This window comes from Sebastes fasciatus, chromosome 14 (genome assembly GCF_043250625.1).
Source record: "Sebastes fasciatus isolate fSebFas1 chromosome 14, fSebFas1.pri, whole genome shotgun sequence".
NCBI classification, from domain to species: domain Eukaryota; kingdom Metazoa; phylum Chordata; class Actinopteri; order Perciformes; family Sebastidae; genus Sebastes; species Sebastes fasciatus.
Genome location: NC_133808.1, coordinates 1,386,408 through 1,401,003, shown reverse-complemented (window position 1 = coordinate 1,401,003; position 14,596 = coordinate 1,386,408). Strand labels below are relative to the sequence as shown.

The following is a 14,596-nucleotide window of genomic DNA, read 5'->3' as shown; positions in this document are numbered from 1 at the left end:
TTATAATTCAAAATGACAAAATATAGACAGAATGATACAAAAAAAAGGATTTAATTTTAAGCATTCTCTGGAGCTTAGCTAACCAAATTGTTAAAGTAGTAATTGTTGTCGTTTCAACATTGCGGTGTAGCATTTTGCATGAAATCCTTTTTCTTTTCAGATCCCAGCTCCCTGATGTATGCGATCCAACAACAAGCCCTGGGCTCCATCCAGTGGACCATCATAGCTTCTGGCCTGAAGGAGACCACCTACACCATCACCACCCTCTCCAAAGGCGTGCGCTATGCTTTCAGGGTCCTGACCATCACCTCCAAAGCCTTCAGCAAGCCCTCACCTACCACCGAGACAGTGCAGCTCCTGGACCGAGGTACATTCAGGTTTTAGAGCATCCATCCATCCATCCATCTATTCATCCATTCATCCATCCATCCATCCATCTATCCATCCATCCATCCATCCATCAATCCATCTATCAATCCATCCATCCTTCCATTCATCCATCCCTCCGTGTGCAACGGTTTATTAAATATTACCTGTACATTCTGATTTCCTTGTAGGTCCCTATCTTCAGGAGGCTCCTGTGATTATTGACAAGCCAGAAATTGTACATGTGATGGAAAACCAGTCAGTCACCATCACTGTCACCCTCAATCATGTCAATGCTGCCGTAATCTGGAAGAGGTATCTGTGTTTCTGGTGTCAAGTTTCTATTCATATCTCCTTTACTTTATGTTATTTTTGACATATGGTTGCACTTCACTTGCATGTTCCTGTGATAGTTTTTTTCCAGCATATACAGTATACTTATATACAGTCATTGTTTACCAATAACTTTATAACAGCACTGCGGTTGTATTTGTAGTTTTTAACGTAACATCCATGTTTTTATTCCATGATCCCCCTTGAAAACGGGATGAATTATCTCAAGGGGTTATCCTGATATAATAAACTTCTATCTGATTAGTTCATTAGTCCAAGTCAAGTGGAAGCTGGTGGAAAGGTTCCCACCCCGTGGAGTCAGTGTATTACAGGATAGTCAGGGTGTATGACTGACAAACACAAATACAGTGTGACAATGCATACAGGCAGCTGTTTAATTCCAAGGGATTATCAAAGATTCCAGAGCATGGAATACAATCTTTTATTGTGTCCCGACTTGCACTCAAGCAAGAGCAAAACTAGGGCTGTCCTCAACCTCATTTTGTTGACTACTCGATTAGTTGATTTAATCAGCAGAGTTTGTCCACAAAGAATCACACAAAAGCACCACTTTAAATCTGGTGTTTACCAGAAATGTGCTCATAAATTCCTTGGAAATACGTCATTCAGCATGAAGAAAGCATAAAAAACAACTAATCAACTAAAGAAGTCTCAGTCGACTGAGACCAAAACGACCGATTAGTCGCCTAATCGACAGAGAGGGGGCAGCCCTAAGCCAAACATCCACCAAACCTGCCCAGTGATAGTCCACTACTCTCCTACTGGCAACATATTAACCCTGGGTAACAATACAAACACTTCTCCACAGGAGGGGAGTGGTCCTGGCCAACAAACCAGGCTTGTATGAGATGACTATGCCAGATGATGACCAGCAAACGCTGAAGCTGCTTAAAGTGAAGAGTGCTGACATCGGAGAGATGATGTTTGTGGCCTCTAACAAATATGGCAGCGACAGCTGCACCTTCAGCGTGGAGATGGCAGGTAGGCTTAGTTTAGTTTAGTTTAGTTTATTTGAGAAGGGACAGTGCAAATGAATAAATACACATGGTATAAAAAATGCCAGAATTAGCCAAAAAGGCAATTTTTCATCTGTAGTCCCTGGCCAAAGTGTTACAAAAGGCTTCCTAAAATACGGGCAGTAGATTGATCTATACATCTTTCCATTTATCCATGTACATTGAGTGTAACTTGGTATTGCGCTGTTGCAACTCTGTCCACAGCTCCCCCAACATTTGAAACTATCATGGAGGACTTGGACGTTTGTTCTGGGGAGACCCCTCGCTTTGCTGTGGTTGTGGAGGGCAAACCCATTCCCGACATCCTCTGGTTCAAGGTTTTTATCCATTTTAGTAGTCTAAATTAATTTAATAGGTGATTACCAAGATGAACTAAACAGTAAGGTGCATTTTTCAAAATGGAAATTTCTAAGAACCATTACCGAAACTTACAGTCCAGTATTTGCTTTCAGAATGACATCCTGTTGTCGGAGAGCAGTCATTACACGTTTGTGTATGATGATAATGAATGTTCCCTGGTGGTTCTAAACGCTCGTCCAGAGGACTCCGGGGTTTACACCTGCACTGCCAGGAACTTGGCAGGATCTGTGTCCTGTAAAGCTGAACTCACCATTCATGAAGGTAAGAGGTCAATCTATCAGAACCATAACAAAATCTGACAATCCGTTGTTGCACAGCTAACAAGCTAAGTGAAGGAACTAACATTGCCATTCTGTCTTGTAATTATACTGAGTTCCCTTTGTCTAAGTAAAACTTGCTCATTACTGCAGCTAAACGTAAAGAGGATCCAATGGATGATGAGGAGACTATACTAAGGAAAATGCGCAGACTGACTGACAACTATGACATTCACAAGGAAATTGGAAGGTAAGGCATTTTTAAACCCACATTTTACATCCCATCCGTTAATCCGGACTTAAAGGTAGGGTAAAGGGCTAACCCTTTCTAATGAAGTTAGCTAGCAGCACTAGCTCCAAAAGTCCCTAAATCTAGTGAGAAAGTCGCCAAGTCGCCAACTCTACCACCGGGCCAGTCTGGGCACGTAAGCAGCGCGTGGCGGCTGCCTCGCTGAACTGATGTGTCTGTCACACGTGTGGTGTCCACACTAGCAGCTTTTCTGCTGCTAGTGTGCTGCTGCCAGCCCTTTCTTTCTACATTGAGTTTGCCTTTCATAATGGCCATTTCATTTCGCACTCTGAGTGGTCGGAAGAGTAGAAAAGCGCTGTATAAATGCAAGTCCCTTTACCATTTACCATTTCATTATAAATGTCATTTATATTTATTTTAGACAGGAAAAGGTGAAGAGGCGCGTTCTTATTTGTAAAAATCTACAGTTAAAAGCTGGTATTTTATTCATTCATGGAGCCCTGCAAGTCACTTCATTTCCCACAACACCGTCCTGCAAATATTTCAGAATAAAAGCCTTATGTTGAATAAATGAAGGAATTCTGTCCACGGAAAAAAATGCTAGAGGTCTTTTATTTTGAAACTGCAGCAGGAAGTGTTGAGTTAAAAATAAATATTAACATTTTTCATGTCTCTGACATAATCTACAGATATAGACATTGAAACTGTGTTAATGTTGCTGGTATGATGTCAAGATACGGTCAAAAGATCAATTTCGCTGTCTAGTTTTGCGGTGAACCGCAGCGTGGACAAAATAGGCGAGACCTCGAATCCCGAAGAGACGCAGACGACACGCAGCCGAGCCGCGCTGTTCATGTGGGCTGTGTGGCTGCTCTAACCTGTTAACAGGGGCACCAAAATAAAAAGATTCAAGATTCAAGATTCAAGATTCAAGCCCTTTATTGTCATTGTGTAGTACAACGAAATTAGATTGTGACAATCCCACAGGCGCTAATGAAAAGATAATACAATGAAAAAAGAGATAATATAATATAAATATAAAAAATATAAAAGATAATACATAATATAAAAATACAATATGTATATTAGTGAGATGCCAGTTTTGCCAGATTATTGCACAAAGTGTCCATCAGATAATTATGCACAGCATCAGATAATTATTTCACAAAGTGTCCAACATATGTTATTGCACATGTCCGTAACAGTAGATTTACAGTAAGCAAGAGCAAGAGGTTCCGCCACGCACACGCGCTGCTCACGTTTCCAGTGTGTCCCGGCTGTGACAGTCCATCATTCAGGCCTCTCTCCAAAGCCACGCTCCCAAAATTATCATTATGAAATTTAATATATCATAATGAACGTAAACAGCAAACATGGCTATTGTTAGTACTCACAGCTGTCAAGCTAGCAGCTTGTGGAAGACTCCGCTGACGAACAATGAGTGCACAGGCAGGCAGGCAGGCAGGCAGGCAGGCAGGCAGGCAGGCAGGCAGGCAGGTAGGCAGATAGGCCTATCCAATCATTACTTTCAGGTTGAATGAAATAATTGGACGGGCTTATTACAGTCCTGTGACAGCCACCCATTCCAGATTTGTTTTTCTTTTTTTGTCAGAGCATATGATTTATTGATTGGTGTCAGGATGTAATAAGAATTTCAACAAATATAACACAAATGTATTTGAACAGCACTGTCAACCCCAGCTTTTAGCAGTGATGAACTCAGTTTTCCTCCTGACTTTTTCCTCCAGAGGTGCATTTTCCTATGTGAAACGTGTGACCCAGAAGGTTAGCAAAATGGAGTATGCTTCAAAGTTTATCTCCACACGGGCCAAGAGGAAGGCGTCTGCTCGGAGAGAGATGAACCTGCTTTCCAAGCTGGACCACGAGAGAGTCCTTTACTTTCAGGATGCCTTCGAGAAAAAGAATGCAGTCGTCATCATCACTGAAATGTATCCTTATTATGCAGTTAAAACAGAGAATACTCTGATGCAGACAATTAGCCTGGGAAAGTAAGTGAAATGATTATTGAATTTTTCATTTTTCATTACTTAGCTGTAAGCATTGTGTTGTTCTGAAAAGCTTTAATGAAAAATTGTCTTGTTAGAAGTGAAATAAACATGTGTACAAGTGTGTATTGCCACTGTATTACTAACAACTAGCGCTTATTGTATAATGCACCTGAAGTCCCAGAAAGAATACCCTTAATTCATCTTTAAAGATGCCATGAGGAGCTGCTTGACAGATTTACAAGGAAATCTACAGTAATGGAGTCTGATGTAAGTGCTGTGTTTTATGAGTGCACAGCAAATCTTACACTAAACATTCCAATATCAATTTAAATGTATGCAATTTAATGATCTAATAAATAACAGCTATACTGGTATGTTTGTGTCTGGGAACCACCAGGTACGTTCATGTATAAGACAACTGCTTGAGGGCATGGACTACCTTCATCATCTTAACATCATACACCTGGACATTAAGGTAGATACTCATGGACCCCATTACACCTGGCATTAAAATGTGTTTTGGGTGATCAGATTGCAATCAGATAGTGCTTGACCACATGAATGTACAGGTGTACAGTAAATGCACCCAAAATGCATTGAGGACGGATTGTGATCCGATCGACCAAACCACAGGACACATTGTGACCACATTGAACACTAGTGTAAATGCAACAGCGTTTTCAATCCACATACAACAACTATGTGGGCGGAAAGAAGTAATGATCGGGCTGTCCCTACTACTATTTTTTTAGGCTTCAGAGCTTCGGTAGTAATTAACGGCGAGTATTCCAAGCTTCGGCTGGGTGTGTGTGTGGAGGGGTCTCGACCTGCAGTGTGCTCTCAGCGCTCCTCCGGTCTCTGAACCGCCATGACCAGAGAGATCTCCGCCACTGCTGTGCGCTCAGCGTCTCTTCTCCTCATCCCTCTGTGTGTGCGAGTGTAGACGTACCTCAAAGTCACATTCCCTCTCCCCCTAAACGACGGCATTTTGCCCGTTCGTAGTGCAGCCTCTGGCGGCTTCCTCTCAGCCCTCTCAGACAGAACAATCGGATCTCAATATGGACACTGGAGACACATTAATATCAGGTGTAAATGTAATAAGGTTATATCATATCTTTATGATGTAAGAAAATATTGATATACTTGAGTATCATGATGTTATGTTTTGTGATAATGTATCGAATCTCAAAAACACTATAGATTTTTAATTAATAGTTTATATGCAAAGATTCGTGGTTCATTTTGTGTTGTGTTTAAACTCCCGACCGATAGATAGCAGTGTTGGAATCTATCTTCAGCCATCTGACTCCTCCACTCCAACGCAACAACGCAAACTGAGACAGGAAGTAGCACAAGGGCGCACCGCTAACGTTTTTGTGTGTTGAAGTGGTGTGTTCTTTATACTATGACAGTTTTCCTATAATTAGATTTTAAAATATCGTAATATATCGCCTTGCTTACAGTATCACAATAAATTGAATCGTTACCCCTGTATCACGATACGTATTGTATCGCCAGATTCTTGCCAATACACAGCCCTATCATATCTAGACACAATCAGGATATGAGATGCAATTTAATGCAAGGTGTAAAGGGGGTCATGGAAAAAAGTGCAGTTTTTGTTTTTACATTTAGCAAATGGACATACAAAATGTGATGGCAGAACGGGGTAAAATGTATTTCTGTATCATTTCCTCAGCCTGATAACATCCTCATGGCGGACCCCCATGGTGATCAGATCCGAATCTGCGACTTCGGCAATGCATTGCAGATCACACCCGATGAGGCTCAATACTGCAAATATGGCACACCAGAATTTGTTGCACCAGAAATTGTCAATCAGACCCCTGTGTCAAAAGCTACAGACATCTGGTAGGCAGCTCTTGAATTTACAGTTTGTTTTGTATCAACACAGCACCTTTTTCTAATTCTCTTAGAATTCTCTATTTTCCTGTAGGTCAGTTGGAGTTATTGCATACCTGTGGTGAGTCAAATTGTTATTATTATTTATTTTCTTCATTATTAAATGTATTCCAGTATGCTGATTATCAGTGTCAGTTTTTGACGTGTTTGCATGTTCAGGACTACCCGTAGGCTTGTCATAAAACGTAAGCATTTGCTTCCTTCATCAGTCTGACAGGAGTTTCTCCATTTGCTGGAGAGAATGACCGCAGCTCTGTACTGAACATCAGGAACTATAACGTGGCCTTCGAGGAGAGCATGTTCGCTGACCTTTGTCGAGAGGCTAAAGGGTTCATCATAAAGCTGTTGGTAACAGACAGGCTGTGAGTAACACTACTGGATCTCTTTATCAAGATCTCTTTTATGCAAAATTATTGTAAGAAAAATACTATAATCTATACATTTATGATTTATAATGGCAACAAGCCTGAAATAATAATAACAAATAATAACAAATACTGAATAATACATGAGATATTGAAGGACATATTTTCAGTCACCATCTGGATTGCATCGCAGCCTGTACAGTAGAGGTTTAATAGGTAAACACAGTGTATCAGAATGAGTGAACTGGTGTGAAATCAGGATAACACAATCTTGGTTGGATGGATAACAGTGCCCTTATTTAATGCGTAGCAATAAACTTAACCTAATAAGTAAAAATACACAAATACAAACCAAGTGTATGTGAACAACAATGAGATGATGATGTGAAGTGTGCAGTTTGTCCATTCAGTATCAGTGTCATTCACTACTCTCAGGTTTAAGTCAATATTTTTAGATTTCCATGTAATATTCACAGGTTCTCATTGAGTATTTTCAGAATTTCATTTGACATTTACTTCCTTTGTGGCTTGTTATAGATATTTTGATAAAAGTTTTTGTATAATTTGTAAATTTTTCAAGGTTGTTTAAACAACTCTGGAAGACATTTTGTAACTGCAGAGAGAAATCGTTCCATATTAAGTGAATAAAAAGACAAAGTAGCTCATGTTATTGATTTGTTTCAATATTAGATGCTTATCAGATAAACATTTGTTTTTTATATTCCACTGTTCTCCTAGTCCCTGCTCCCCACTGGTGCTTTTCATTTAAGATACAGTAGCTAAGACAGCACAGTTTATTAAGCTAGATAATGAAACAAATGTGCATAAACTTGGAAGACTGATATATGCCTTATTTTTTCTCTAGGAGACCTGATACTCAAGGATGTCTCCGACACCCCTGGTTCAAGGTAAGACAAGGCCAGTGGTACTTCACACTACAGTGTTAAGCATCCACAACCTCTTTCTGAAGTCATTTCTAATTGACAATATTGAGCAAGGTGCCGTTCTTTATTCCCTTTTGCTATATTTAATGCCTATTTATTGTACAGACACTTAGCAAGGGGAAGGCCATAAGTACAGAGTCCATGAGGAAGTTTGTATCACGCAGAAAATGGCAGGTGAGGGATGTTTCTGTTCTGCTTCTATATTGCATTACACTCAGAATGCCATGGTCACATCTTTTTACTTTTTAAACTGGATCATACTTCCTTTTTTTACAGCGTTCGCTAATCAGCTATAAATCGAAAATGGTCATGAGGTCCATACCTGAGTTGCTGAACGACTCCTCCAGCCATATCTCCATTGCCGTTCCCAGGCACCTTAAAGAAGGTTCACCTTTGCCATCATCATCTTCAGATTCTGATGAAGACATTGATGAACTGCCGTTTATTCCAATGCCACTTAACATGGAATTTTCTGGATCAAGGATGTCACTGAATGACATCCAGACCAATGAGCAGGAAACAGGAAAGCAGGATGGAACAAGTAAATGGTCTGGGTCTCCGGTTCAAGCCCAGGAGGCAATGGAGTGTGACCCTCAAGAAAAGGATAAAGAAGGGGTCGAATTAACAAGTAAAGGCCGTGTGCGGAAAAGGTCATCACAAGATAATGGCAGGGATTCCTCAGATGAAGAATCACCCGCTGAATTGCCGCAAAAGTCACAGCTGACTAGAAAACCCCTGCGAAGGGGTTCAAGCATGGAGTCAGACAAACCAGAGGGTGGACGACGAAGAGGAGAGCTAAGACGTGGAGGCTCTGCTGACAGTGCATTGCTGCTCCGGATTACACCCGAGGAAGGAGCTGGAGAAGGGAACCAAGAGGATGGAAGAAGAGTTCTCAAGAAAGCGGTCTCTATGGAACTACCAAGGAGGAGCGCCAGCCCAGGAACTGCCAAGATGAGTCAAGAAGACTACGCTCTTAAACTGGAGCTGATGAGACAGCGGCTGCTTCGTGGTGGCAATGTAGACAACAAGATGAGTGGACTGAGAGGACCACTGTTGGAAACATTAGGAATGGGAGATGAAAAACGTGCAATAACATCAGATCGCTACTCTCGTACTGCTCGTTTGGGCCCACCCCCACTAATTAGAGCTGCATCCAGCGATTCTGCAATGGAGGAAGTTCCCAAACCCAAAGTTTTGCGCAAAACTGCATCTTTCAGTCAAGGTGATTCAGAACCCATAGCTTTACACCGCCGGTCAGGAGCTCCCTTGGAAATTCCTTTGGCACAGGTAGAAGAGAGAAGGCTCAAGGAAGCCATATCTATGTCATCTCTCACTGAGCAAATCAAGCTAGACTCGCGTCCAGTGACTCCCAGGGAGCCTTCACCAAAACCACCAACACCAGAGTCTGTTGTGCAGGAAAGTCCAACCAAAACAGAAAGTGAGGAATCATTAATGGAAAAAGAGATAAAGCCTGATGAGACTATGAACGAAAAGATGGAAGGGCTGACAACAGATAGTAATTTTGATGAGAGATCGAGCACTAGTGGTTTCTCAGAGAAGGACATGAGCATATCAGAAGAACCAATGATTGAATCGGAGTATACGGGCCAGAGAATTCCTACACCTCCTCTTGTGGTCCAAACCCCTGAACTAGAAGAGAAAATGGAGGAAGAAGGAGAAAATGAGAAAGAAGAAAAAGAAGAGATTTTGAAAGAAGAAGAGGAAACAATTGTCAGTGTTGCTGAATCAAATGCTAAAGAAAATGGAGATGTTTCTGAAGAAAATGTAGAAGAAGAAGTAATTATGCCTGCTAAATCCTCTGATATGATCATAACCACAAGCTCAGTTATGGTGAGACAAGAATTATCCCATCCGTCAGCAAATGTTATGTCAACTTATGTAACACCCTCGCTTCCTGCTCGAGTTGTTCTCCCAGATGGAAGGACCTCAGCATATGCAAGCATTATGCAGACCATCATGGTCCCTGCAGTTCAGCCTCTCAATGACCAACTTTTAGGCCCCTCTACACCCGTTGTTGCTCCAGCCACCTTGTCATCCTCAGTATCAACTGAAACATTTGTACCCACATCTTCACTTGCCATTATGTCCTCTGCTTTAGCTGGTCCACCAAAGCCAGGCATCATGTCAACCACTGAGCACCCTGCTGTATACTCCAGGGTAGCATCACCAGAAATGATGACAAAAGAACCCAGTCCACCAAGGACTACCCCAAATCACTCATCCCAACAAGATCTCTCAGCAGGAGTTGACTTTGAGGACATTACCTCTGAAGAGGTCTTTGAGGCCCGCTTCAAAAAACGTGAGTCTTCCCTCTCGAGAAGTCTAAAATTTCTGTCACGGTCAAAGAATGACGACAAATCACAAGTGACTTCATCAGACTCCGCAGAGTCCGGTGAAGAGATATACAGACCTGGGCCAATTGGTGCACCATTGGAATTAGCACCACGGAGACTTGAGGAGAAGTCAAAGTCAGTCCAGGACCTTCGTGAAGCTCAAAAGGACCAAGGCTTTATGAGAAGGCTCTCTATGCGCCTGAAGAGAGCTTCGTCAACTGAGCGCAAGGACGAAACAACCAAAGAAGAAGATGCTTCAAGACGTAGGCTTTCTTGGACTCTCGGCCGAAGAGGATCATCGGACAAGAAGGAAGTGGAGATGACACACATGGATGGTGGAGGTAAACCATTGGTGGAACAAGATGAAAAGGAGCTTAAGAAACCTAATGAATCACCGGTCTTTGCAATGCGCAGAAAGATTGAATCAACAGTGGCTGGGATCTCCACAAGAATTCGCAGCTACTCAGAAGAAAGGAAAGCGTCAGAGGACAAGGAAACCAAGAGGACACCCATTCTTTCCATGCTTCGTCGTGCAACATCAGAGAGCCGTGCTATGAAGGTTGCCAGTGTTCCTCAGAACCAGCTGGCATCTCAGGCCACTAATGGGGCCTCATCAGAGTCTCTAGACTCCATGTCCAGCCTAAAGACAGAAACATCAAAAGGTATGTATGGTATATACTTTAATTGTATTCATGTTTGTAGAGTACTATAACTTGCCCTTTCTTAAATGCATGATGGTTGATTTATGGAGTCAATTGTTTTTTTCTTCTAAAGTTGTGGAGGGTGAGCGCAGATCCCGCTGGGATCGATGGGGCTTAACCAGAGGGAGGCGAGACAAGACAGTATCACAGCCTGACATACCAACAGCAATCTCCAGAGAAAATAGTTCCCTACGTTCACGCCAGTACTCTAAACTGGCCTCTGGTAAGTTACACAAAAGTAAAGCGATTGTGATTGCACTGTGTCAATGGTAAGGTAATGAGAGTTTAAAGCAATAGACATTCCTGGAGATACTCTTTGTCACTTTCTTCCCGAGAGTTAGATAAGAAGACTCTCATATCTGTCCATTAAATATAAGGCTAGAGCCAGCAGCCTGTTAGCTTAGCTTAGCAGAAAGAGTGGAAACTCTGTTGCTCTTGTCCTCACCAACCAGAGGATACTTCAGGAAGTGATTGCTCCTAGCCAAGAAATAGTCGGCACATATGGTGCCTTCAAATGGGGTCGTGTTTATCGTGTTCACAAGAAGAGTTCATATGAACGCCCCCCCTCGTCTGGTGTTTAAGATCTTGTAAGTGGAAAGTTTCTGAAAGCTCAGAGTTCATGAGTTGTGTTTGTTGACGTTGTCAGAAATGGCGGAGGCCATGGAAGTTCATTTTTCGGTGCATAAAAAGTGAATGTATTGTAATTTTAGTCATAAATTGTTTTTCTTTGTAATTTTATGATAGGTCTGAAGGACATGTTGATATTCCCAACGGCCTCATCTTTTCCCTCTGTCTTTAGGACTTTGTATTTACTGCATTATGTTATTATGTTCCATTTGCTAGCTTACTAAATTGTTCGCCTCTGTGACCTCTAGACGCAGACGGCAACGTTAATATTGCCGTTGCCTAGCAGTGGTGTTCTCATGATTTAACCGTTTGCACGCCAAGCATATTGTGTCCACGACTTCCCATGTTGTAAACACAAGCTCACAAGTTTCATTTGAAAGAGCCATTCATCCACCCAAAACCACAACATGTAGTTATCCTTTATTCCTTTTTCTTTGTTGCAGATAAAACAAATGACATATAACCTGTTAATAGTTCACACTACACGACTTTAGCCCTCATGCAAATATGCGTTGGATCTGCGCTCGCAAATTGGCACTCGAGCTCTGTGTGCTCTGTTCAAAGATGCAAGCCGAGAGGCTCGACATCTAGCATGCTAAATATCTGGACCTGTGAGGGAGCTACAGCCAATGAGAGAGCAAGACACAGGTTGAGGGGAAACTTGGGGGAGGGGTCGCCTGTAACAGTAGGAACTTTATTGTATAATAAAGTATAGACCATAGTTGTTGTTGCACCTAGAGGAAACAGGCTATAAATTGTAAAGATGTGTGGAACAGGCTATTTTGTGAATCCGTGTGCCAACGACAACATCAACAAGCATGACTGCAAGGAAAGTTCCGCAGATTACTTGAACTAAAATCCTGACTGCGATGATTTTACAAACTTCCTGTGTCACTCCTTGTGTGTTTTCTTGAGAAAACGTAGTTTGGAGACCAGACATACCCATCAGGGATTCCTCCCGGTGAAGGATCTTGTAGTGTGTCACCCCTGTTGCCGGTCAGTCATGTAGTGTGAAAACCACAACAACTTCAAGATTCACGATTACAAGACAGCAAGTTGTGTAGTGTGAACAGGACAGCGATCTGTGAACTTAGCTTTTTACCTTCAATACAGAGTCAGGCTAGCTGTTTATTCATAGATTGTATGTCAACATCAGTGAACACATAGCATTTGATTTCTTCGTAAATGTCTAGCTGATCCTTGGCCAGTAGTTGTACAGTGGTTCCAATGATGGTGGTCTTAACCATCACTGTGTACAGTAAATCATAACTTTTAATTTTAATTATACATTTATATGGTATGGATATTATTTAAGTGGTCTAATGTCTTTTGCTCCCAGATTTCCCTCCAGTGTTCCACATCAAGCTGAGAGATCATGTCCTGTTGGAGGGAGATCCAGTCACACTCAGCTGTCTGCCAGCAGGTAGCCCCCACCCACACATCACCTGGATGAAAGGTAAGGATCTCTGATTCAAATAAGGCAGTGTTACATAAGGCCCTATTCACACCTGGTATTAACATGCATCAAGTGGACATGTGTCAAGTGGACAGCTTTAAGTACAGGTGTGAACACACTCAAGACGCATTGAGGACGCATTGAGATCGGATCTTTCAGACCACATTCTGAGGTGGTCTGGGCCACATATGACCAGTGATGGTCACAGATGGATGGTCAGAATCACTTCACTTGCTAATTACCATTTACGTGATTATTGGGTGCATGAGTGCAGAGGCATAATGATGGCTTACATTGCATCATATGGTACCATGACCACAGAGGTTGCATACAAACGGTGCAAATAAATAGTACAGGAGATAAGATAAACAAGTGACATTCCTTATTACTCCAGAAACCGATTAAACCAACAGCTACATGCGTGACGACCTTCTGTTCAGTGTTTGATAATTCCTTACACAATTCTTTTTTAATCATAACAGAACTTTTTTTGACAAGTTAATACTCTTTGACATTTTCATTTATGATAAGTAATATAAACTTGAATCTAAATCATTATATCTCATCATAAATGACCATTTTTATGCATGTGTCCTCAGATAAGAAGCCCCTGGAGATTGATGCCAGGATGAACATGATCGCCTGCCCTGATGGCCGGCAGCTACTGATGATCATGCAGACCACCAAAAAGGATGCAGGGGTCTACGAATGTGTTGCTACAAGCCCCCTGGCCGCAGTGTCCAGCTCTTGCACAATATCTCTTGCTCGTAAGATCTGAGACATACATCGCTTATATGTCTTTCTTTATGATAGTACTATATTTATAAAAAATACAGTAATAAGTGCTGTTATAGTCTAGTGGATAGACAACAGAGAGCCTGGGAAGAAACTGGAGGGCAAGTAATATGTATATAATGACGATATATTTGTTCTTTCAGGTCTGCCTAATCGTCCTGGGACCCCTGAAATACCTCAGAAGTACAACAACACAGCCCTGGTGCTGTGGAGGCCCTCAGACACAATGGCCCCCTGCACATACTCTCTGGAGAGGAGAGCAGAGGGTCAGTGTTCACTGACAAGGATTTCATGTGTTATTCCCTTTTTAGACAGATGAATACTGTCAGATGTCCACATATACTGTTATAAATTGAACCCCATGGATGGTTGATATTTTTTACTGTAGGTTTTTAAAGGATTACATAGATCCAAGAATAATGGGGTCTCATATCATATGCTGTGGGTTGCCCAGATTATTTAGGTTGTCCTTAAAGCTACGGGAAGCTTTATTAAGACTCACTTTTTTTCCCTCGACCTTCGACCATGCAACACACCGACTCTCATCAAACTAGTTAATTAGGGCTGTCAATCGATTCAAATATTTAATCGCGATTAATTGCATGATTGTCCATAGTTAATCACGATTAATCGAAAATTAATTGCACATTTTTTATCTATTCAAAATGTACCTTAAAGGGAGATTTGTCAAGTATTTAATCCTCTTATCAACATGGGAGTGGGCAAATATGCTGCTTTATGCAAATGTATGTATATATTTATTATTGGAAATCAATTAACAACAAAAAACAATGACAGATATTGTCCAGAAACCCTCAC

General features: G+C 41.6%; 1 protein-coding gene across 5 annotated transcripts in view; it reads left to right on the top strand.

The window, feature by feature from the left end:
- Positions 1–14,596, top strand: part of spegb (striated muscle enriched protein kinase b) — a 53,669-nt gene that overhangs the window by 27,731 nt on the left and 11,342 nt on the right. For all 5 annotated transcript variants that reach the window (XM_074658111.1, XM_074658113.1, XM_074658110.1 and 2 more), the window contains exons 16-34: positions 161–367; positions 558–681; positions 1,529–1,701; positions 1,941–2,053; positions 2,189–2,357; positions 2,507–2,603; positions 4,352–4,552; positions 4,822–4,879; positions 5,010–5,087; positions 6,312–6,484; positions 6,570–6,596; positions 6,745–6,897; positions 7,766–7,808; positions 7,950–8,018; positions 8,121–10,860; positions 10,973–11,122; positions 12,866–12,982; positions 13,582–13,749; positions 13,921–14,043. In XM_074658111.1, coding sequence (XP_074514212.1) covers positions 161–367; positions 558–681; positions 1,529–1,701; positions 1,941–2,053; positions 2,189–2,357; positions 2,507–2,603; positions 4,352–4,552; positions 4,822–4,879; positions 5,010–5,087; positions 6,312–6,484; positions 6,570–6,596; positions 6,745–6,897; positions 7,766–7,808; positions 7,950–8,018; positions 8,121–10,860; positions 10,973–11,122; positions 12,866–12,982; positions 13,582–13,749; positions 13,921–14,043 — 4,983 coding nt within the window. The remainder of the gene's footprint in view (positions 1–160; positions 368–557; positions 682–1,528; positions 1,702–1,940; positions 2,054–2,188; positions 2,358–2,506; positions 2,604–4,351; positions 4,553–4,821; positions 4,880–5,009; positions 5,088–6,311; positions 6,485–6,569; positions 6,597–6,744; positions 6,898–7,765; positions 7,809–7,949; positions 8,019–8,120; positions 10,861–10,972; positions 11,123–12,865; positions 12,983–13,581; positions 13,750–13,920; positions 14,044–14,596) is intronic.